Genomic DNA, 26101 nt, shown 5'->3' on the forward strand with positions numbered 1-26101 from the left:
CACTGCAACATACTCCATACCTAAACAAGTATCTGGCACCAAGCACGCAGTAAATATTTCCTGGGTTTGAATAGAAATCCCTGAATCTTGATTTAACACTGGAAATTATGGCTCTTTGTCACACAAATGCTGATCTGACACCAGGCATTAATTGAAAGGCAATTAGAACAACATGACTTAGTTGAAGGTAAGAAAGTTTCAGTGTAATTGTGGAAAGATGATTGAATATAATGCAAAAGAGAATAATGAATTAGTTAAAGTATAAAAGTGTCTGAACAATCTTTTTACTTCAGTAATAATAAATGGCCATGTTTGGGGAAAAAGTAGGCTGTACATTTACCAAGACACTTACTATAACTTTTTATCATCATGATATCTACAGAGCTATCTGGTTGTAAAACTTTACACAAAAGTAAATTTACCATAAATGGAAAGAAACAATAATAATAATGCTTTACAACCTACAGGGCCCTATTATACACGTTAGCTCAACACTCTGGGGTAGCAGGGATGGTTCATATTATACCAGTTTTGCAGATGCAAATAGTGAGACTGAGGGCAGTTAAGAGGTTGCTCAGCCAGTGGGGTGATTGATCTGAGGCTCAAATCCAGAGTTTCCTTACTCTAAAGCCCATGCTTATTTCACCACACTCTTGTATTCAGCTTGTTGTCCCGGAGCCATGGGGTGCTCAGTAAAATGCCAAGTACTCGGTAAACCAACTTAGGTGATGCACACCATATTGCAAGTTTGAACAACAAATTTTACCTGTCACTGAACTACAGATTTCAAGTGAAGGTGAAATAATGTTAATCTGCATGTAATTATTTAACTTTCTGATCACCTGCATTTTGGCAGGCAAGACGGACTGCCCCCTTTACGATAATCAGCTAATAAATCCCCATGATTGTTACACTTTTATGCAGAGCAGTAATCTGAACAAATTGACTGCTGACAGCGGCGGTAAATTGCCAAGAATGAGTGCTGTCAGAGAACAAGTTGTTTTTATGAACGTGCAGCATAAGTAAATCCCATGTCATGCAATTTTATTCAGTTGGAGTTATTTGCAATCCAATATAGCAAGATTTACAGCATTATTTATTAGTGTGCAAAATGCTTGTTTATCTTTAAAGTAGTGTTGATTTGGGGTACATATATTTTAGGTTGGTGAATTGCTACTGACTTTGTTGCATTGTTCTAAGGGCCTAGGCATTTGGTGCTACCTGTGACGACCAAATGCTACCAATGTAAACTTGAGTCAAGGGCTTAAGTTTAACAAAATTCTTATTAATGGTATATGATAAGAAAAATGTGTTCTGAACTGGTAAGTTCTGGGGGAAGAACAAATGCTTTCAAAATCTACGGCCATAAAAATAAATCTATGGCTCTCTCTACTGCTGAGGAGAAGAGAATGTGAGCTATTTAGATGCACACAAATGTGCGTTCAAGTTCACTGTGGCAAATGAGGAAAATAGCCTTTGACTTTGGATAAAAACCAAACTAGTGTTTTCTTGAGGTTGAAAGTCAATGCATTTGAGCATTTGACACTCCATAGATTCTGATTTGGAACGTTTTTCATTTGTGACACCAAAACTATAATGCTTCTTTTACTTTCTACATAAATAAGAGCAGGAGAAATCCTACTGCATTATTAATCTGAAAGCACAAGGACAGCTAGCCAGAAAATTCTAAACAGAAGAGATTTTTTAAAAAAATAAAATCATTGTATTTTACTTTTTTTTTTTTTTTTTTTTTTTTACTAATGATTGAGTGAAAATAGTTCATTAGGGACACAAGCAATATTTAAATAAAGAATGGAGTTTGTCATTGATTTTGGTATTGTTTTTTCATAAACTCAACCTAAACAAAATATATTAGGATTTTAATCCCTTTTCTTTAATGAGTTACTGTTTGTTCATCTGAAGATTTTCTCAGAAAGACTGTACTCATTGTAATATTTTTAAAATAATTGGCAAAGTTCTCAAAGACAGTTTCCATACACTGCTGTAGGTACAGTGTGTAGTTCACCTTCATGTCAGTGAATAGGGAATTATAGAAGTTTGCAGAAGTATACCCAGGTAAAGCAATCTCCCCAGAGACAGTTGAACAGTGACAACTTCTAACAACAGAGAGGCAATAACAGCATTTAGCGTTTTGTAATGTCAGAGATAGAGTAAAAACTTCTGGAGAGTCATGGAACTTGAAAACACTTCAGCAGCTACATATGGAATCTTTTTAATGCAAACATTTCAAAGAGTCATATATTAATTTATAAGATGTTACGTTATGCAAATGTAAAGTAGTTCTCATATATTAAGAAATCTCAAAAAGCTTCATACATGTATTATTCAATTTGATAAAAATTAAGTAAAATTGTGCTTTTTAAAATCCCCCCCTCATAGATGCATGTCTTCCCATTCTGAGTGTTTTATGTTTAAATGTTTTGCTAGTCATGATGGCTTCAAAATTTCTTTAGTTAGTACTTTTTTTTTTTTTTTTTTTTTTTTTGAGGCGGAGTCTCGCTCTATCACCCAGGCTGGAGTGCAGTGGCCGGATCTCAGCTCACTGCAAGCTCCGCCTCCCGGGTTCTCGCCATTCTCCTGCCTCAGCCTCCCAAGTAGCTGGGACTACAGGCGCCCGCCACCTCGCCCGGCTAGTTTTTTGTATTTTTAGTAGAGACAGGGTTTCACTGTGTTCGCCAGGATGGTCTCGATCTGCTGACCTTGTGATCCGCCCGTCTCGGCCTCCCAAAGTGCTGGGATTACAGGCTTGAGCCACCGCGCCCGGCCTAGTTAGTACTTTAAGGCATAATATATACTTACATGTTCATTGTTGAAGAGAGCTGATGGAAATTTCCTCTTGATAATTTTGGATTGTTTTGACGGATCCCTTGACAGATCTGATTCTAGCACCGTTGCTTTGTGAGCCATAGCGGGGCTGACCTAGAGCTCAAGTGGAGTAGAAGTGTCGGCTTGGCAGATTCTTGTTTATCATTGCTGTTCACTTGTGCTTGCTCAATTAGCGTTATCTTCTATCCACAGTTCCTTTGGTGGGATCTTTTAAAGCCAATTGTCCGTTTTGTGAGGATTAGTTTAGTTAAAATTAGATTATATAATCTCTAAATCCACTTAATAGGTCATGTATGAACTGCAATTCAGGAAAGGCGAGTGAGCCCCGAAGGGTGCCACCGTCGACCCCTTCGTGTTAGCCATGCAGCTCCTATGCCTCCCTCAAAATACTTGAGGCCTGTGTGACTTAGCTGATGTATGTGCCACCTGTATTCATGTGAGTATTAGATATTGATGAGGCTTGATTTCTGTCTTACTTTTAAGGTAAAAAATAATTGCAAATGGTTCTAACATGTACTTTCTATACCCCAGGGAACTCATACGAACACACCCAGGGTGCTAATCACAAGACTGTTTCATCTGGGAAGGAATGTTGTGGGTCACTGGTTCAGAGAGAGCAGATGGAAAGGCAGGGGAGAAAAACGGTGATCAGAACGCTGAGATTTTTCTCCTTGAACTTTTAGAGAATAACATCACCATATAAAGATGATGACTATTCCTTTCACGTGCTTAAATAGTTCAACTGTATATAGTTTATTTTTTTAATGCAGAGAACTTCAAGCTCTGATATGGAAGTCAGAAAACATGGTTTAAGTTCTTGTTATCACTTAATTTTTCTAAGTCTTAGTTTTTCCTCTCTCTGAGGTACCATCCCTGACAGTGGGAGTGAGAAAGAAAGAACATGAGGCAGGGACTACGAGGAAGCATTTGTAGAATGAGGGAAAGTAGCTCTACAATTGATATGGTTTGGCTGTGTGTGTCCACCCAAATCTCATCTTGAATTGTGGCTCCCATAATTCCCATTGTTGTGGGAGGGACCCGGTGGAAGGTAATTGAATCATGGGGGTGGGTCTTTGCCATGCTGTCCTTGTGATAGTGAATTAGTCTCATGAAATCTGATGGTTTTGTAAAGGGGAGTTCCCCTGAACATACCCTCTTGCCTGCCACCATATAAGACATAACTTTGCTCCTCATTCACCTTCCACCATGATTGTGAGGCCTCCCCAGCCATGTGGAACTGTGAGTCAATTAAACCTGTTTCCTTTATAAATTACCCAGTGTTGGGTATGTTTTTATTAGCAGCGTGAGAGCAGACTAATACAAAAATCTCTTTTAGATTTGAGTCTGTTCTGGTTATTCTGTTGATTCATTAACTGATGAGTTGAATTTGATACAGATCGCTTGAATTTTCAAATATGAAACTAAGGCAAATGTGATAGTATAACTAGATAATACATTTACATAGCACTTTCAACTTTTCAAAGTACTTTTTCATCCATGATTCCTGTGTTCTTACAATTCTTTGCAAAGAGAAGGCATGTTTTTTTTTTTTTAAATTTCCGTTCAATAAATGAGGAAAGCTGAAGTACGAAGAGTTTAAGTGACTTGCTTAATATCACAATACTAATGAATAATTGGGATTTATTAAAATTTCAGTTTTCTGAACCCCCAGCCATGGACTCTGAAGTCAAATAACTTTCTTCAGAGTAACACAGAATCTATGCTCATTCTGAAGTAAGGATCTGAGAAACCTGAAGGTTTAGAAGGGGCTGAATCTCCAAATCTAAGCAGACCTAAGACATTAACCCTTAATGAATAGTTAATGAATGAATTAATTAGTGAGTGAAATAAGTATTGGGGAGAAGTCAAACCACTTTCTAGGAAGACAATATAGAAGTGGTAGAATGAGCACATTACACACTAGCACTGGCTCTGCCACTGTCAAGCATTGTCACCAAGAGTAAATTATTGGCCTCTCTGAGCCTCCATTTCCTTGTCCATAGTACTTTAATACTTACAGTGCACCAGCTATATTCCAGTTGCTGTGCCATATGCTGAGAATAAGACATTGTTCCTGCCCTCGAAGCATTTCAGGTTATTGAGAAAGACAGCTGCAAGTTATTTCAATGAGAATTGGTAAAAATTAGACATGCAAAGATGAGATACATCATCTCAGGCTGAGGGCATGCCTTGTCCAAACATAAAGAAACAGGTGCATTCTAGCATGGATATTGGGAGGATTATAAGGCTTCTGGAATGATAAGTTGTAAGAGAGAGTGCATTAGCAAGTGACACATAAGCTGATGGTAAGTCATAGAGGGTACTGTTGACTGGCTAAGGATATATTGTAAATAGTACAAAGCCAGGGAGGGACATGGTCAAGTTTGTGTTGTAGACATCCATACAGAGAGGGTTGGACTGTAGCAATGGTTTTTGCCTTAGGCCAGTTTCTAGAGAAAAGTGGAGCATGAGGCAGTGATTGAGTGTTGGTACTTTATTAGGAGGTACCATCCCAGACAGTGAGAGTGAGAAAGAAATTCCTAGGGAATACTAGGAAGCAGTGAAAGGAAATATGTTCATGGGTTGGTCACTGTTTCTGGTATTTCAGAGATATAGCTGGCTGCTTAGCAGGTGCATCCATATGGCCACATGTGCACAGGCCATATGGAGAATTACATTTTGGCACAGTTTGTGAAAGGGAAGAGGAGTGGGACATTGTCTTCCTATCTCCTATTACATTGATCGCAGTTCACCCTACAAGGAGATAACTTCTGCACTGTTTCATGCAGCTTCCTTGGCAGTTGATCTGGGAGCCAGATACAATCTTCAGAGTGCAGAAGTGCAGAAATGGCTTTAGAAGTGGCTTTAGAAGTGCAGAAGTGGCTTTGGAAGTCAGAAACTCAAAGTATATGGCAGCTAGGCCTGAATGCACCTTGGCAGAAAAGGGGAATGCCTAACTCATTTGGGATAGTGAAAGATCAGCCAGCCCTAGGTGGGAGACCCATGGGGACCCAAGCATGGGTTTGGGATGAAGAGCAGCCCTTTGGGGAGGCACAGCCATAGGAGCAGCTGAGGCAAAGTGAACAGCTGAGGACTTAGGAGACCATGGCTCCAGGAGAGCCTAGGGAGCTATATAAGCTGTGTCAGGTAAGTTTTCAAACCACAGATACCAACCCTTAATATAAAACAGATGTCAGGGGAGCTGCTCTGTGAACCAAAGAGGATAGTCTACACCCCTTTTTCCCACACTGCCACCCATAATGGCCTCTGAGGCACACCCTACTGCTCTTTGCAATACAGTCTGAAATTAGATGAGACGGGATGAGATGCCTTCTTACACCAACATTCAGAAGCTTTTTTAGCAATACATCTGAGGAATAATATTTCACTGCCTATAAGATAATTTTGTTTTCTTAGCTTTTTGATTTGTGGAATTGCAAAGAAAGGAAGAGGCAGCAAATGTAAACATAGAGTTACAACAAATTGTGGAATTTGAGGGTTTGAGAATTTAAAGTTCATCTGCACATGAGAAAACTGAAATTCAAGAAGATAAGTTATCTTGAAAGAGGTCACATGAGTAATTAATGTAAGACTGAGGTCTAGAACCAAGGGAATCTGACTCCCAAACCCGAGATCTTTTCTCTGTGTACGTATCTGTGAACGTATGTTTGGAGTTCATAAATTTGTTTTGATGCTTTTTAGATTTTGTGTTTTTATCTTGATAACATTATAAAACCGTTACTGTATGCCTATCCTGAACCATCTGGATGGCCACTTATTACTTCTATATTCAAACAGTAGTGAAACCTCCCTTTGTTCAGGACACAACAGTACCCGTGAGCCAAATACAGAAGAATCTACCCCATAAAAATTAGTACTGTATTCACATTGCACTAGACTATGTTGTAAGAGTTCCATCCTTGAATATATTTGTTCAAAAGTTATGTGGGAGTAGCAAATGCTTTTTCCCCACCCAATTCCAGCAACAATTTGATTTGATACCCATCAGTGAAGCTTTAAGTTTATCCTCAAGCTAACAAGAAAACTTTGCTTAGTTCTAGGTGATACTTCATTTAAAATGGCATCTTACTCTTGAGTAGAATATTTAGATAAATAAGAGATCCGAATAACCTTAACTAGCACAAAGAACCTTAAAGTCATTAAATACTGTCTTGTCTGATATATTTATGAAATGGACATTCTCTACATTGGAATTATTAAAGTCAAAATTCTGAAACACTGAATATAGCACAGGACCTGAGATAAACTATTTCTATGAGTACCCCCAATACTGAAATTTAGTTGTTACAGAAAAGCATAATATTCCCTATAAATTTATATTGTTAATTTAAATTTATTAGTTTCATAGTTTCAAAATTCAATTTATAAATTTTTCTTAATCATCATATAAGAACAATAACTTATAACCTTCTTCTCTGGTTTATATAGATTTTTAAAGCATAAAAATAACATTTTCATACTTGGAAACTGAGATAATTCTTTCTGTTAAAAATAAGTCCAGGCACAAAGAGGGGAACAACAGACACTGGGGTCTCCTTGAGGGCAGAGTTTGGGAGGAGGGAGAAGATCAGAAAAAGTAATTATTGAGTACTAGGCTTAGTACCTGGGTGACAAAATAATCTGTACAACAAGATCCTGTGACAGGAGAGTTTACCTATATTACAAACCTGTACATGTGCCCACCAAAACCTAAAATAAAAGTTTGAGGGAAAAAAGTCAGCTGAGTGCGGTGGCTCATGCCTGTAATCCCAGCACTTTGGGAGGCCAAGGTGGGTGGATCATTTGAGGTCAGGAGTTCGACACTAGCCTGGTCAACATGGTGAAACCCTATCTCTACTAAAAATACAAAAAAAAAAAAAAAAATCAGTAAGCCTGATGGTGGGCACCTGTAATCCCAGTTATTTGGGAGGCTGAGATATGAGAATCGCTTGAACCCAGGAGACAGAGGTTACAGTGAATTGAGATCATGCCACTGCACTCCAGCCTGGGCGACAGTATAAGACTCTGTCTCAAAAAGTCCAGGGCTGGGTGTGGTGGCTCGTTCAGCACTTTAGAATGCTGAATCGGGTGGATTGCTTGAGCCCAGGAGTTCAAGAGCAACCTAGGCAACATGACAAAACTCCATCTCTACAAAAAACAAAAAAAAAATCAGCCAGGCCTGGTGGCACGCACCTGTAGTCCCAGCTACCTGGAGGCTGAGGTGGGAAGAATCACCCGAGCTCGGGAGGTCAATGTTGCAGTGGGTCATGATCATGATCGCACCACTGAACTCCAACCTAGGCAACAGAGTAAGACCTGGTCTCAAAAAAATTAAAATAAAAATTAAAAAGCCTAGATATTACCCAGTTTGAGAAGCACTGTTAACAGTGCTTCTTCCTGGGATGCATGATTACTTAGAGTGGTGGAGAAAAGCCTAGATCTTGGATTCCAGAGTCCTAGGTTCAAGTGGACTCCGCTAATAACTAACCATATGTCTCACCTCCGTCATGTACCCTCCCTGGCCCTCAGTTTTCTCATTGGTAAATTAGGGAGACTGCAAGAATCACGAATCCTTCTGCCTACTGGAGCAAGGTAGAATAATTAAGTGAAATAGGCCAGTATGGGGAACAGTAACTAATTCAGAGGACATTTACCTTGTATTTAAAAATATTTACATTCAAAACTTTTTTAGCACAAGTAAAACAACAAATCTGTGGATCAGATTCTGTCTGAAAACTGCCAGTTTGCAAAGCCTAACTTATATAATCTTGAGAGCAGCTTCCCCACCTGTAAAAGCATTAAATGCAATGACTAATATAAATTAAGAGAAACCAACATCTATATGATCAGTACAAAGTGGTGGTGGGCATAGAAGAAAATCCTTCAGAAGACATCAATGCGTTTTAGTATTTTAAGAGTGCTGCAGCATCATATAAAAAAGGAAGGGACCAGGAAATGCATGATCAAAGTGAGTGGAAAAAAAAGAAACAACAAAGTAAGCGAAAGACTTTTCTTGGTTCCAACTGTATCCAACCAAAAATATTGTCTGAATTATAGTCTCTCGTCAATTCTCTAGTATTATACTCTCTATCCAAGTCAGAGTTACAAACTATGGGCCCAGCAGTGTGTCAGGTGCTGGAAAGATCTCTAAAGATAATACCTTTTTCTTATTAGAGAATGTGTTTGAATGGTTGTTTTCCACTGTAAAAAGTTTTAACCTCAATTTGTTCCAGGTGTTATTGATAAGAACTTAATTCCAATTAAAATTAAAATATGAGATAAGGGATGTGATATGTTTTTTCACCCTTCAGAGTTTGAGGAGACAGCACGAGAGTACCTTGGAATGGGTATTGTGATAGCAGAAACGGTGCAGTTATTTGACATACATTCTACCTTCAGGAAGATGTTTCCAGACTTGTACAGACTCTATTCTCTCAATTTCTCAATAGTTAGCATTTAGTACACACGGACTTTCTGCCACTGACCAGGGCATTGCTTATTGTTTTCCCTTCTTACATCAATATTCCTCTTCCTCCCATTTGTGTCTAGTCCCAGACATCCCTCATATTAACCAATAGGCAAAAATAAAAGGCCTATTGAAATATTGGACTTCAGTTCAATATCTGCGATCACTCTTGCTAAAGAGATGTTTGAACTCAACTATAAGCTTTGAAACACTGTCCATAGGAGTTTAGTTTAAAAGCAAAACCATAAATACCAAATAGAGTGAGGAATAAGAAACAGCAAGAGTTTAATCTGTCTCTGACCACTCAGTTTATGGTAGGTTACCACATTTATTCTTATAATTGGCTATTTCCTGTTTTAAATGCCTTTTACTCATGCCTGCCACCTTTCTCTCAGTTTATTAGCCTTGTGATCACCACATTACCTTTCTCTTCAAAATCAATTGACATTTTAATGAAAAGCGTTTTCAAGGTATTAGCTCTGAGAGAGTGGCACACAGAGCATGCACTGCCACATTAGAAAGTCACTCAGCACAACTCAGCACAACTCAGGTGCATAACACTCGAGATATTATGTTTTAAGGAGATTTATGTGTTTTTATTTAGATTTATATAGTGTACTGTGAATACATTGGCATGGTTTTAAAAAATGTAAAACGTATGGCATCACAATGATACATATTCTATTCACCGCTTAATAACATTTATGAATGAGAGGGAAACATCCATTTTTTAAAAGTAACACAAAAATTCAGAATTTTGGTAGTCTCTCTAGATAGCTCACATCATTTTTTCTATAAGCAAAGCCCCAGTGACCTAATTCCTTAGGCCACCTAGAGATAGGAAGTCCTTACCACTTTATGAATACCGTGATAGTGAGTAATAATAGAATTTCAGATTAGCATAGTTTTTGTATCTTACAGGAAATAAACAATTACAGACCCTATGATAATCAGGGTCTGAATTTTGTTAAGAAAGTCAGCTGACTTCAAAGATGTTTTCTTCCAGTGGTCCAAATAATATTTCTATTGATTTATTTTTCATAGAGCTCTGAACAGCTGTTTGATATGGCAAAAAAAAAAAAAAAAAAAGCCACTTGCTGATTCAAAACATTTGTCTCTAGGTGCCAGGTCGACCTGTCAGCCCTCAGTAGGGAACAGACGCACAAGCTGGAGTTGCAGCTGGAAGAGGGTGAGGGACACCTGGTGCTGCTGGTCACTCTGACAGCATCAGCCACAGTCAGCATCTCTGACCTCTCCATCAACTCCCTGGAGGACCAGAAGGAACGAGAGGAGATATTAAAGAGATATGTACGTATGTAACCCTCCTCCTTCTAGAGTCACATGTGACTAGAAGAGGTTGTAAACAATTTACCTGGAGGGACAGAAGTACTTCTGAAAAGCTGTCTGATGGAAGAATTGGCACAAGTAAAAAGCAGAGTGAAAACAAATGCCACCCAGACCTTTGCAGAAGCACTTGCATTACCCACCCATGTCTAGAGACTTGATCTTCTCTAGAATCTCTTCCAGAGGAAATTCTGGATTCTGAGATTGTACTCAATGATTTTATCATGCAGGGATGCTGCCCATAAAGGAAGGCCAGGTTTACACAACATGACTTTAAAATTAATTTATTGATTCTTTGTAGCTGCAATTAAAATTTCTTTGTCTTTCCAAGTTTGAGATGGAGTTAATGGTACTTACGTTAATTAGTACCTTGGTAACTAAAGAGTATTCACAGGAGTGATTTTTATTTTCGGCTGCTCAGGAAAGCCTCACTTCATTCCTTTAATTTTTTTAATTGAATGTGAAATCGAATTAAAGGAAGCCTCCTTCTTTTTGATCGAATGTGGAACGATAGTATGGAATAGTGAATCACTAAAATGACTACCCTCCTCAAATTTTACGAAACTGAAATATTCACAACCAAATCTTACTATTTCCCAGCATCCTCCCACTGGACATTTGCCACCATGTAGTTTTCTTGAATCAACAGAGAGGGGAGCTCTTACTCCACCATTCTCTCTCAATGGAGGTTTGAAAAAGTAAATGCCTTAGTACCCATGAAGCTGGGAAAAAAGCTTTTCCACTTAAAATGACAAAGCTTGTATTGTACAGTGCCGCCAGGTGTTTAGAAGGCTCCTCTAGACACTCAGCCATGAAACCAAGCTCCGACTAACAAAGAACCACTTTTTTTTTTTTGGACTTTAAAATATTCCTATTTGCTGACTGACATCCTTTCAATAACTGAATTTAATAAAGATGTACCTTATCAGGCTGTGCAGATAACATGAAGTGCTGGTACTAATGCTCTACAATATTCTTCAAACAGATTAGCAGGATGTGCGCTTCAGTAAATTTATTCTGGCTATCTCCACTGAATCAGCTGTCTGCTAATGCTTGTACAACTCATCCACCAATGGTGTTATCATAAACAGTTTAATAGAGGTGACTTAGCAAGGCTAAATAGTATATATTTTTAAACTACCTAAGAGCCTAAGATATTGTGTGACATCTTCTAATATATAATTGCAATTATGAAGATTATTTTACATTGTGGTATCCACCAAAACATATTCTTCTGTTACCAGAAGTGAGCCTCATGAATTACAACAATTTTAATGGAGTTAATCAGTATATTAATATAAAAATTCTTCTAGGCATTATAATACTCTAGTTGATGGATTAATATTTTGATATTATCCCATATATTAGGGGATATTGCTGCCTAGGTAATTAGAAGTAATCCACCTATTATTAATTTTTTTTCTTTTTACTGGATGACTGAATGGCAATTGGCCATTTCCATTCAGAATTTGAGTATTTGTTTCCATGTCTTTTTTCAATAAAATGTAAAATATTATGCAGATGTTTGACTTAATTCTCACATTGTATTCTGCTCAATATATTAAAAAATGAACCATGTTTAAACATACTTTTTTTCAGCCTTGAATTTCAGGCAGAGGCTTATACCTCCCTCTAGAGACGTGCCTGCTACTAAGCCGCTATAGGTAACATAGCACATCTGTTATATTTACTCATAGCCACAAAGGACAAAGACCTATGGATTAGGCTTCAGTGTGTTTCCTTTTTATTATAAGGATCATGAAATGAATGAATGAGTGCCATATCGCATCTGAAATATCATTTGTTTTGCAGAAACATATAATGGAGGTCGTTTGGAGAATTATTTCTATATTTTCCTGCAAGAACATGTATCTTTTTAAAAGTTGAGGTCAAACTTAGGAGTTTGACACTGGTCACTGTCAGGGGAGCAGATGAATTGCCCCCACTCTGGTATGAAGCAGCCCCAAACAAAGCCCTCCATTGCTGCTGTTTAGCTGTTCATTGCTGAGGATTGAAGCCCCACAAAGTAAACAAACATTACTCTGTGAGCCATTTTTTGATCACCACATTCTGAGAAGACGGCTAATTCTATTTTTCTTTTTCTCCTCTTTTGGGAGGAGGAAATGAGGGAAGGTCAATAGGGGGCGGGTAGTAATGGGTAGTAGACCAAGAGCAATTGTATGACCTTTTCAGAACGGGTATGCTGAACCCTTGCTCCCCCTTGTCACAGTTTAAAAACCAGAGGAGCTAGTTTAGAGAAGAAGTTGTTAGCATTCCATTTTTATTATGACATTTCACAGTCATCTGATTTAATGTCCCTTGACCGGATTGTCCACCGTGAGACGATGGGCTTGAAATGTTATTTAGAGCATTGATAAAAGGTGAGCAGTTCTAAGATGACAGCGAGTCATAAGGCTGGTGGTGTGACATTAATTTTCTCCATAACAGAGATGGAATAAGACGTCATGGTGACAAGCTGTCAATCAGCTCTGGCCCCTCAGAGCATCTCGATGCCATAGGATGGGGTATTGCCTCTCCCGTAATAGAGCTGAACTGAGATGCTCTCCCTGACAGCTGCTGCAGTCATAGAGAAAATATATTATACAGCCTTTCATTAAAAAAATAAAGAGGACTCCTCTCCAGAGCATTTCAATCTTTTCCCATCTATTGAGGGCTGAAAGGATTCACAGCAAATCATAGATTCCTCTGCTATGGAAATTTCTGGCTTCAGAAGCCATCCAGGTTTTTAGGCCTTCTAAAATAACCATAAATAGCAAGGCAAGAATACCTCTTGATGAAGTTACATTTTTAAACCAATGTATTTATTTATTACTTATTATAATCAATGTGTCACTGGCCTTAACCATTGAAATTTATAATAAATTATGGAGTGTCAGCTGACTTGGGGAAATGAAACCTTCAAACAATAATTACCACTCCAAATGGGAAGCAGGGGATCAGAGCCGAAGCACCTGAAGACAATATGTCTGTGGAATGAGGCTACCAATGTGAAATTATTCTCAGACACAAGGACTGATTATATTTGTTTTAGTCAAAATAGAACTTGATTTAAATTGCCTCTGAAAATTAAAGTACAGAAACCTTTTTTTTTTTTTTTTTTGATAAACCTGTTCCCCATCATTAGAGTCAGAGACTTATCTGATTTACAACATTGTGTAAGCTCTGAGATAAGAAACTTTCCAAACTTGCTGTTACTGTAGGAACACAACATGCCTACAAACCTCTGATTATACTCTGTTGTCTAATGCCCCCACGGTGAAACCCTTCAGTTACAGGAATTTAAATGGAGAGAGAAGTGCATTTTTACTGAACCTGGTCACCTGGGTATTTTAAATAGATTTTTGGTGATAAACAACTGTTTAAAAACAATAAAAGATTAACAGTTAATCCTCATGCTAAACACTCTTATAAAAAGTTAGGCTATGAGATTACTTATATATCCACATTTCCTCCTCTCAATATACCAAGGTCGTAGTCTCAGTGTAAACAATGACTGGTCATACGGGACTGATAAAGTTCCTATCACAGTAAGCTTTTGCTTGTCAGTATTCTCACATTATGAATATGGTGATGGGAGTGCTTTTTACTCTAGTAATATTTTAATAGCTAACTTTATTATGCAAAAGTATGTTATGTTCTCTGATTATGAAACATTTTATAGATTATGAAAAAGAAGTACCTTTGATTTACTGAGAAGTGCTGATCGCGTCATAAGAAAAATGCTACGAAGTGTAAATAAACAAATGCATATTAGCATTCTGTTGGTTCATTTTACTCTCAAAGTATTTGTGCCCATTAATTAGACTTCTGAATTATTGTATTGGTTTCCCTCTTTTAATTCCTTCAAGTGCTACACTTATAAAACACCACTGTTATTAATTTATGAAGTGAAATAGATTTTATCATTTGGATCCATTTTTTCTATTGAAGTTTCCATACTTCTGTACATACTAAAATAGCAAATAAAACTATAAATTTAAGAAAAATTTTTATTTTTAGTCATCAATTTATTTTTGAATTTATTTTTAGTCATCACTTTGATTGACTGTAGAGGATTGTGTCTGTCTTTCACTTATGTAGAACTACAGTAGTCTTTTGAAATAAATACTAGAAAATAGTCTTTAGGTAATTTAATCCTCATCTAGCCCATGCAATTTCCAAAACTCACCAAGAGGAAAATAGTAGAAAAAAATAATTAACTTAGTTGACCTTCTTACCCTCAAAGTCTGAAGAGTGTTACATATCCAACAACGTGAGATTTAATATTGATAATTAGGCTGAGAGTGGTGGTTCATGCCTGTAATCCCAACACTTTGGGAGTTAAGGCTGGAGGATCACTTGAGGCCAGGAATCGGAGACTATCCTGGGTAACATAGCAAAACTTTTTCTATAGAACTTAAAATTTTTTAAAAACCAGATTAACCAAGTATGGTTGCACCAAAATAACCAAATATGCCAGTAGTTCCAGCCACTCAGGAGGCTGAGGTGGAAGGAATGCTTGAGCCCAGGATTTGGAAGTTATAGTGAGCTATTATCACGCTACTGCACTCCAACCTGAGTTAGACCTTGTCTCTAAAAAAATAAAAATAAAAAAAATTAAAAAACCCCACTAATCTCCAAACCAGTATATCTATAGATGAAAATATTTCTTGGAGGGGTTTGCTTGCTAGAGGAGGTTGAAAAAAGGAAACAGACATATCTATTCCATAATTTATTGTTCACCATTTATTGATAATTATTTATGGGAGTAAATGTGTGGTTTTTTTTTTTTATTCTTTCAGGAAATCTAGTTATATAGTAACAATTATCCACATTGGGGTGTGTGTGTGTGTGTGTGGTATAGATTCATGATGGTGGAAGGGTAATTTATACTGAAGAAACACAAATGACACCTTGAACCCCTTATGCAGCATCAAAGTTTCCATTCTATACATACTAAAATGGCAAATAAAACTATAAATTTAAGAAAAATTACTCACTATTTTGAATTTATTTTATTTTTTTGAGTTGGAGTTTTGCCCTGTCATCCAGGCTGGAGTGCAATGGCATGATCTTGGCTCACTGCAACCTCTGCCTCCTGGGTTCAAGCAATTCTCTGCCTCAGCCTCCCGAGTAGCTGGGATTACAGGTGCCCTCCACCATGCCTGGCTAATTTTTTTTTTTTGTATTTTTAGTAGAGATGGGGTTTTACCATCTTGGCCAAGCTGGTCTTGAACTCCTGACTTTGTGATCCATCAGCCTCAGCTTCCCAAAGTGCTGGAATTACAGGCGTGAGCCACCGCTCCCAGCCTGAATTTATTTTTAGTCATCAACTTGATTTATTTTAAAAGAATATGTATGTATTTTACTTATGTAGAACTACTTAAGTTCTTATGTAGAATTGCATAAGTCTTTTGAAATAAATACTAGAAAACAGTCTTTAGGTAATTTAATCCTCAGCTTGTGCATGCAATTTCCAAAACTCACCAAGAGGAAAATAGTAAAAAAAAATAATTAATTAGTTTAATGTTGATCTTCTTACCCCCAAAGCCTGAAGATAAACTAAAAAATGTAATGTTTTCTCAGCACACTCTTTAAGGCTCCTTGGGACCTCCCTTTTCTAATACTGATGTTGGGGTCTTTCAGAGCCCATTGAGGATATTTCACAACCTGAAAGATGTGGGATTTCTCCAGGTGAAAGTCATCAGAGCGGAAGGGTTAATGGCTGCTGACGTCACTGGTAAGAGATGATGCAACTCTCCTATTGCTCAGATCAAGCAGCACACGAGGTCTACACCATTTAATAATTCAACTTTGCATTTCACCTGATGGATCATCAAAGTAAATAATTTAAAGATTCAGGGTTGATCTTAGAAATATTTGCCAATCCCCTTATTTTTATAGTAACTCGGCTTTTTAAAGGCAGGGTAATGTATTAAAAATAAGCACTAAAAAGCAAAATGATTTTTGAATTGTTGCCTTCTTCAAAGTTTAATCAATGTAGTAGGAATACTTCTTCCAGGTATTGTTATTTCCAGGTATTGAACCAATGCTATACAGAATCAGCTTCCCTCATAGCATCAACACCTATAATTCAAACACGCATGAAATCTGTTGGATATTTCACTGAAAAGTTTAGATGCATAATACTCAATAATTTGGTATGAACTCTTGATATTTGGGTTGCTGATCCAACTTATTAGTCGTCCAAATTCCCTGGCACATCCCAGAGATAATTTTGGATCTAAACTAAGCCTTCTAGATTGAAATTTCTTAAAGTAGGAAACAAGGCTATACAAATGTCCACATTAGTTTAGTCTCTTAAAGCTTCCTGATTTGCATAATGCTATTTCTGTAACATATTAACAAGTGGGCTGATGGCAATTATTTCATCAATTTCCAGAATTAAATCATTATTTTGAATTTATAACAATGTGACCATTCATTTATGATTTAATTTCATAAGGATTTGGGGGATGTTTATACTGTTCCTTAAATTATCCATCTCGAGTTAGACAATAAATAGGACTGGCTTGACCAATTTGTGCAAATTTCACTGTTTCTGAAGAAAATATCAATTTGTCATTCTGGAAATATGCTTACCATTGTGAACATTCAGCCACATCATCCTAATGAGGTAACAAACTTATTTCATGGGAAGAAATGTACTTTTTCTACCATCCAAGGATCTGAAATCACTGTTTACTTCTTTAATTCATTCAACAGAATCAAAAACAAAAGATAACATGTCTTCAAATGAAAATAGCAGATGTTTGTTCCAAAACTGCAATATTTTTATATTTTAATATTTGCCTATTAAGTGACCATGTGTGAGAAAATTTAAAATATTAGTTTACAGTTCCTTTAAAAAGGTAATTATCAACTCATTTGTAATCAAGAAGATGATAACAGTTGTCACATATTTTTTCAAAACAGGCATACCTGAAAATGGGAGAGTAGGTTGTTTGTAATATTTGCATATATGCTAATTGGGCTCCTTGTACAAAACAATTAATGTAAAATGTATACATTTTCCTATTTATGAAATTTCTTTCTAGTATGATTATAATCAAATTAATCTGGCACAATCATTTCTTTTAGAAAAATGCATGTACCATTTACTTCAAAAGCTTACATACCTGCCCATTATACAATTGGATAGAATTGTATAAGTTTGTCTTCTCTTGAAGAGAAGCTGTCATTGATTTTCAAACTTCATAAATATGCAAACTAGATTAACCCAGTGGGCCTGTATGCCACTATGGAAGTTAAAAATACATGTTCTCTCAAAGCTGGAAAAAATAGAGATATTTCTCTCCTAATGGTTCTATGTGAATTGATGTGAATAACAATAGCCTTTCCCCTGGGGATTCAATGAGACATAATTTTCATTTGTTAAAATGAACATTAATTTGGGGAATACTAAATAACAGAGTCTCCATTTTTTCCTTCACTTTTAGAAATATAAATCTAATGATTCCCCATTTCATGCTGACCTTATAATCTAATGTGCTCTGAATTGAACAAGAGAGATGTTGAACTATTCAGGGGCAAAAAGATAATTCAGTCTTTGACCTTGATCACTCTTGGACCTTCTGTGGTCTTTACGACATTTGTGATGGTGGCAAAAATTGAAGACTATATATTTGAGTCAGAAATGTCTGAATATACTACCAATTTTAAAAATTATTTTTACTTTGGAAAGGATACTTTATATATACACATATATATATAAATACACACACACACATACACACACACACATATATATATATATGTGTGTATCCTGATGCTTCCTTGTCTTTGTCATTAAATTTGGGACACAAGAAAGTTCTTTGTCTGCTTTCTCTCTTACTTGTTGAAAGAACTTTAAAGATATGATGTGCATCTCAGTGGATAATAACAGGCTCTACAAGTTGTTAGGCAATAGTTTGAAAAGAGGCAATTGACTAGCGCTGTCTTCAAATCCTCAAGTTAGCATCCATTTAGGAATTTTGTCGATGTAGAGGGGAGATTTTTAATCACTGGTAACTGTCTGTGCTAAGGCAAGAATATTTTCTGACATGGTACAAATGAGCCTGTTACTTATAAGATACACGGTTGGTTTCAGAACACTTTTTCTAAATAAGTCTAACGAGACAAATTTATATTTGACCAACTTGGCTCTATTTTTTAGATATTTTTAATGATCTGAACATAAAGCTCAACTCCCATTGTTTCAGCAAAATATGTTAAATTATAATATTCCATCATTAGACATGAGCACAGGAAAGAAAGAGTCTATAGTCTTTTAAGTAGCCATCAATCTTACTACGGTTACAAAGAATTTTTCCCTTTCAAAATGTAAAATTTTTCTTTTGTTACAACACATTCATTGAGAAACATTGTGATACTGTATTAACTCTGTGTGAATAAAGAGCAATTGAGACTCTCTTTGAATGAGTGAGTATAAAGCACAAATTACTTTTTAATGAAACCCTCAATTCTTTCCCTTTCCACAAAAAGCCTATAGCCTTGTTCAGCTGAACACTACTACAGTAGGTCACTTCAGTTAAGCCCCTAATAAACTGTTGATGGTCGAGGGTAGTTTTTTCTTTGGTCTCAATAGCCCAGTGTTGGACAGTGCACTTCAAATCATTAAGGTTAATACAGATTTAAAAAAGAGATTAACTCTGGTGGTTAAGGCCTCCATTTACAACTCCCACACATACACATGCATTGAGCAAGGCACAAGAGTGGATTGAGATTTCAGTCAAATTGTGGGCATCTTTTCACAGCCTGAGAAAGTGGCACTCTGGTTTGAAAAGTCGGTCAGCTAAATTCTTCATAAGGGAAAAAGTTTGAGTCACTGAAAAATACTTCTCAGTACAACTTACTTACCTTTCAACTAACCAGTGAAAAGGTTAATGTCTCTCCGCACCATCAAAGCAAGACCTAGAGACTGTCTGGCCCTGCGTTCACTGGGGAAGATCTCTCTGCAGCTAGATCAAGTTTTCCTTAAAATTCTACAAATTGTGGGGAAAGGCCAGTGGGGGTGGGGGGGGGGGGTGGGGGGTGGGGGCGGGGGCGGCGAAGAAATATTTTTTCTTTGGGTGGTAGGAAATAGTTCGTGTTATCATTTGTCTTTTTAAGCTTCTGATTATTCTTTTCCTTGAGCAGGGCCTAATTTCTTCCTCAACAGAACATTCTAAGTCTCCTATATTGAGTGAGGCTTTCTTTGCAGAGTATTTAGACCTGGCCTATTGGTTCTTTCAAGTTCTAAGAGGAGAAGGAGAAAAGAGTTCTCCTCCGCCCCTCCCCTTCATTTCATTTTCCCCTGGGTTCTCTCTCTCTCTTTCTCTCTGTTTTTTTTTTTTTTTTTTTTTTTTTTTTTTTTTTTTTTTTTTTTTTTCCTGAGCTCCTAAGGAAGAGGTCGTAGCTTCCCCAGGGAGACCAGCCACTCAGTTTCAGAAACAGCGATATGGGAGAACTGTGAAACCCTTCAAAAGATGTCCTACCTTTTCACTGTACTAAAAGGTACACTAATATAAAACTCCACACCAGGTGAATTGATCTCGCAAATTAATGCACCATCTCCTTCAGGAAACAATAGAGCGAGAGGAAGAGAAAAAGGGTGGGGGGAGAGAGAGAGAGAGAGAGAGAGAATTTTACAATTAACAGAATGTGTCACTGAAATAGTCCCTTTAAATGAGCGGATCTTTTTCTAAAACAAGGCTATGCATAAAGACTTGCGACTTGCCAGCCCCGTAGTCTGGAAACCTACTAGTTATTAAGAGAGATGTTTACTACCCCTTTATTTGCATAGACTTTTCCCATGTTTTTCTTTTGGAAAACTGTCTTCATTGTTGGAAAATATTTAAGTAACAAAACAGCAGAAAAAGACATGCTACAGTTTTTTTATCAGCTTCCGTGAGAGTCTTATTATCTTAAGAAATAACAGTTAGCAGCTCAGATTCATTAGCAGAGCTAAATTTAAGCCCCATTTGACAGGCTGCCTAGAAAACATTTTGTTTTGCTGTCTGTGGGCTTTAATTAAGATGTGTTCAATTTCAGTCCTCTTCAGTCTAGCTCCTGCCCCCCCCAACCCCCACCCCCAACTTGCTGTGTCACAGACCGGCGATCAGACACTTTTAGATGGTCCGGCCCATGACTTTGACCTTCTGCGCAGTCCGGCGTTCCCTGGGGAACCGTTCAACTCATGAGGTCTGATTTCACACTTCCAGGATGCCTCAGCTCTCTTAACAATGACAGGGAGACAAAGCCCTTTAGAGCAGGCCGCATGGGGACTTGTTTAAATTGGAAACCAGAGAGGAGTCAAGGAACAAGGTTATGGGCTACAGAATAGTGCTTTTAATAAAGAGCTCACAGCTCTGGCTCAGCTCAAAGAGGTCTACCTCTGTACAATTAATTGAGCCATTTATCTGGAGCATCTTAGGCCTCTACTTTCTCACAGAATTGCGTGGTAAATATCAGCTAAGAAGCAAATGAGATATGCATGAAATGAATTTTAACACTTTGATTACTGTGCCTCCAGTCTTCATTAAAAGTAAATTTATTTGTATTTCTGACCTCATTATCAGGAGGCTGCCTGCATTTTTATTGGTTCCTATGATTTCCAGCTTGAGTGTGTCATGAAGGTATATTTTATACAAAGATTTGGATTTATTATTCTTGATATTTTCCCTGAACATTATGGGTCTATTCAGAGAAAGAAAATGAAAAGGCAGCTGTACAGAAAAATTCAAGTGTGATCTTTGAAAGTTTTATATACAGTTGGAGAAATACCAAGCACATATACATGACATAGACAAGATATTGTCCTTTAAAAAAATTAACTTTTGGTGGTTACTCTAGCAAATAGCTTAAGACATATGCAATTGTTACTTCAATTGCTGTAGTAACAAACAAATGGCTGTAGGATACAATTGCTCAATTGGAAGAAGTTGCTAAGTTGCTTTTTTAAAATAGAATTGTAGCAGTTTGAATTAATAGCTTGTGCCTTTAATTGTCATCATCATATTTAATAAAATTGACAATGTCTGATAAATGTAGCCTTAGATATTACAATCATTCTTTAAAATTTATGTTGGAAGAAAATAAAATATAAATCCTTTAAGTTCTACATAATTTCATTCGAAGAACTATATAAAATATAGTGGAAGTCCTTCATCTTGGTATATTATCAAGGATAAAATAATCTACCAAATACAAGAGAGGGTGTGCAAATAGTTGTAGTTTCTTAACTTTACTATCTTAACATCTGAAAATTATATTGCTTGAAACAAAAACCTTAAGTTTTAACATGGAATATATAGGACATTTCTCAAGCAAAGTATGCTTTATTTCCATTACATAAGCTAATGTTCCATTTGCTTTTTAATAATTATGCTCATAGAAGACTTTTAAGCAGATAATATACCATGAGAAGACAGACATTTTATCCAATTTATAATGCATAAAAAATGTACAACACCTGGTATTCTTATCACGGTACTACACCTGGTTTAAAAAACAATATTATACACATATACATGATAAATGTATTAATACTATATAAATCTTTTCCCTAAGAATGAGCCTAAACAAATAAAAATATTACAGGGAAAGAAAGCAAATCATTGTTCTTCCTTCTTTTATGTCACCACATCTTACATAGAAATTAAAGTTACTTTCTTTAGTAATTGCATTTTTTAAATGTAGCCAAATTCTAAATATAGAAAAAGTGTTCTTCTAAAACCAAACAGTTGTTATCAAATATCTCCAAAAAGAGGGATGAAAATGATAATTTAGCACAAGGGCTGATGAAGACTGAGTCTGAGCCAGTGTTTTAAAGAGAATTACAGAAATCATGTGTGATTCATATGCAGGTCACATGGTTAGAAGATACTGCCCTGGAAGAATAGGTGGGATGACAAAAGAGATTGATAATTGGGTTTGATATGCGCTAGAGGTGAAGGACTATGGGTTGAGAAAGTGGTGGTCCCACTATCAATGGGAAATGAGGGAAAGAGAAATACTGTAAAATAATTAATCGGGTTCTGTAGAACAAAGATTACAAAATGATCCTTTGAGTAAAGAAACAGCGAATTGCTGATTTGGCTCAGAGGGCTAGCTCTAGGATTTCAATCAGTGCTTGAAGAAATATTTTCATGATGCTAGAATCATTGTTTAAAATTAGACTTTTAAAAAATATTTTGTTACAGTGCAACATGATTGTGCAAATAAGCGATGTATTTTCTAGAACAATGGATCAGGGAAATGCTACAAATAGGATCTAGATTTAACTAGGTTTTTGAAAAAAAATAAAACTTACTACAGAGATACTTGGGTTAAATGATAGTATAGTTGGACTCGTGAGTGACTAAATAGTCAAGCCTAAAGGGTAATTATTAAAGGATTGATGTCACTGGGGATGCCAAGTGGGTTACAGGGCTGTCCTTGGTCTAAGCTGTTCAATGTGTTTACCAATTACTTTGAGGAGGTAATTGACTGCTTCCTTACCAAAGTTGCTAGGAGGGCTACTTAATTCATTTTATGTGAGACCAGTATATGTATACAATCCTGTACTGCAGACAAAAAATAGGCTTAATTCAACAAGATGAACATTAAAAAATGTAAATCCAAAGTCTTTCCTGGGTATTAAACTGTTATATCTTGCTTTAACCATAGAAAATAAAGAAAATACTTTAGGATTTGAGTTTAAACTCCATGAGAGTAAATTATACATACATCAATTCTCTTACATTGAATAAAGGTGAAATGTTGAGAGTGATACTCTACTGGGGACTCATCAGATATGCTGGGGTATGAATCCAGTTTGCGAATACTCTTTAAAGAAGGACATTGACTAACCAGAATATATTTTCAACTGGTATATCTGCTGTTTTAAAATCAAGTCAATTGAGAATAGTGCTAGAATGACAATAATAACAATAATAATGACAACTAACATTGATTGAGTCCTGATCACATGTCAGACACCAACCTGAGCTTGGTGCAAGAATTATCATATATAACTAATCTCACAATACCCTTAGTAGGGACTACTGTTATTCCCATTTTATAAGTTGGAAAACTGAAGAGTCACGGAGAGGCTAAGTAACTCTTCGATGATCAACACACACACACACACCAGCTTGTAAATGGCAGGGCAGGCATACTGATCTAGATCTTTCCACAAAAGTCACCAACATATTTGTATTGGAGGAAAGAAGAACTTGAGGGCATATGATTTCTTTTATCAATTATTTAAAGGCCTGTCATGAGGATAGTGTAGATAAGAGCTAGCAAGGCGGGTAAATGGCCAAGGTTTAGGTCCAAAGAGCCAACTTCCTTCTAGAAAATTTAATCAGAAGGGGATTTATAATAAAGTATTAAATAAATCACAGAATCTTTGCGGGGCAGGAAGGGCCTAAGAAAGGAGACTCTAAGTTCAGTCTCTAGAGGTTAGTACTAAAGCCACATGGCAGAACCAAGGAGTTGTTGACATTAACAAGTTGGGAAGACATTGTGATGACTGATACATGACCCCTGCTTGCAGTTTGCAGAAGTAAAATGGACTCCTTGTGCTCTCACTTAACTGAATTGTAATATCAAGTCTTAGGCAAGAACATCTGATTCATGCAACCTAAATCACATCTACATCTCTAGCTGCAAGAGAATCTAGAAATGTCACTTTAGGCTTAATGTCCTCTGTAGATCAGGAAGAGACACTAGCAGGTAGTTAGAATGGATGCTCAGCAAGCCATCCACAGTGTCCAGCAGAGGACGGCAGGTAACGAACATTGATCACATATTCTCTACATGATGGATGCCGTACTCTCCCTTCACGCCTATCATGTCATTGAGATTTTCTAATTACTACAGAAGGCAAATTATAGAATAGATAAAAAGCTACAAGGCCGGGCGCGGTGGCTCAAGCCTGTAATCCCAGCACTTTGGGAGGCCGAGACGGGCGGATCACAAGGTCAGGAGATCGAGACCATCCTGGCTAACACGGTGAAACCCCGTCTCTACTAAAAAATACAAAAAACTAGCCGGGCGACGTGGCGGGCGCCTGTAGCCCCAGCTACTCGGGAGGCTGAGGCAGGAGAATGGCGGGAACCCGGGAGGCGGAGCTTGCAGTGAGCTGAGATCCGGCCACAGCACTCCAGCCTGGGCGACAGAGCGAGACTCCGTCTCAAAAAAAAAAAAAAAAAAAAAAAAAAAAAAAAAAAAAAAAAGCTACAGAGACATGATTTTATAGACGATGTGAAGAAACATTTTCCACAAGTTACTATTGCCAACAAAAAATAGATCCAAAATTCTTGTAGAGGTAATGATTTCCACATTACTAAAACTTTTGAAGCAGAGCCTGAAGGACCACCTGGTTGCAGAGATAATGCAAGCCCTGGATGAGGTTTTGAACTTGACCTCTTAAGATTTATTTTCAAGCCTTCAGATTCTAAGATATTGTAGTAGGTACCAAGATAAATAACAGATTCATGGATGAGACATTTTGTAAAAGAGAAATAAAGAGACAAAGACATTATTCTAAAGGCAAAGACTTAACAGATGACAATTTTCAGTTATTGTCTTTAGTTTTAAAAAATATATTTAAAGTGTTTAATCACCTAATAGAGTACTTAATTTTTTTAAGCATAAAAAAGTTTATTTCACTGCAAAAGATCTCACCAGCTAATTAATTTACTTATAGGAAAGCTTATCCAAAACCAAAAGCTTTTCTGCAGGGAGGTCTGAGTATATATTTACTATAAGTCCTAAAGTGTCTAACAAGCCTTGCAAAAACAAAGGAGCTTCTAATGTATTTTTATGCTCATTTTAGACCAAACAACTTTTGTGTTTCTAAGCTTGTAACGAATCACTTGCATATAGTTTCTATATTAAATATGAATTGAAAATGAAGTATTTAAATGTTTTTACCATAATTTATCTAAACTGTTAAAAACTTAGGCATAATTTTCTCACGGCCTCTTCTCATTTTATAGATCCCATAGTCTCCTTCCTCTTTGTTTTCCAGTTTCTCATCTGTCTCCTTTCACTTCTTATTCTTCTGTCATTAATTTTGAGCTTCCCAACATTTATCAATATGGTTCAATTCCAAGACTCAAAAATGCATCCAGTTACACACAATTCTGTAAATATTATTTTGCAGATAGTTCTAGATCCCAGGGGAAGTAAATTTATGTTTACATTGAGCTTTCTCTATTTCCATTAGCTTTGGGTCTCAGGGCGTGGTTCAGGAACCTCTGGGGATCCTCAAGACCCATTCAGAGATCTCTGAAGCCAAAACTATCTTCAGAATAATACTAAGATATTATTTGCCTTTTTTATTCTCATTCTTTCATGAGTGTACAATGGAGTTTTCCAAGGGCTACATAATCTTTGATTATTCCAATGTTAACAGGTCATGGATTTATTATTTCTAGTGAATTAATAAATATT

The 26101-nt window shown here is 36.8% G+C and overlaps 1 protein-coding gene across 3 annotated transcripts in view; it reads left to right on the plus strand.

Moving 5' to 3' along the window:
* MCTP1 (multiple C2 and transmembrane domain containing 1) overlaps positions 1 to 26101 on the plus strand; it is a 606741-nt gene that overhangs the window by 404679 nt on the left and 175961 nt on the right. For all 3 annotated transcript variants that reach the window (XM_010380609.2, XM_010380611.2, XM_030927232.1), the window contains 2 exons: positions 10435 to 10621; positions 16304 to 16397. In XM_010380609.2, the coding sequence (XP_010378911.2) occupies positions 10435 to 10621; positions 16304 to 16397 (281 nt within the window). The remainder of the gene's footprint in view (positions 1 to 10434; positions 10622 to 16303; positions 16398 to 26101) is intronic.

This window comes from Rhinopithecus roxellana, chromosome 3 (assembly GCF_007565055.1).
Source record: "Rhinopithecus roxellana isolate Shanxi Qingling chromosome 3, ASM756505v1, whole genome shotgun sequence".
NCBI lineage: Eukaryota > Metazoa > Chordata > Mammalia > Primates > Cercopithecidae > Rhinopithecus > Rhinopithecus roxellana.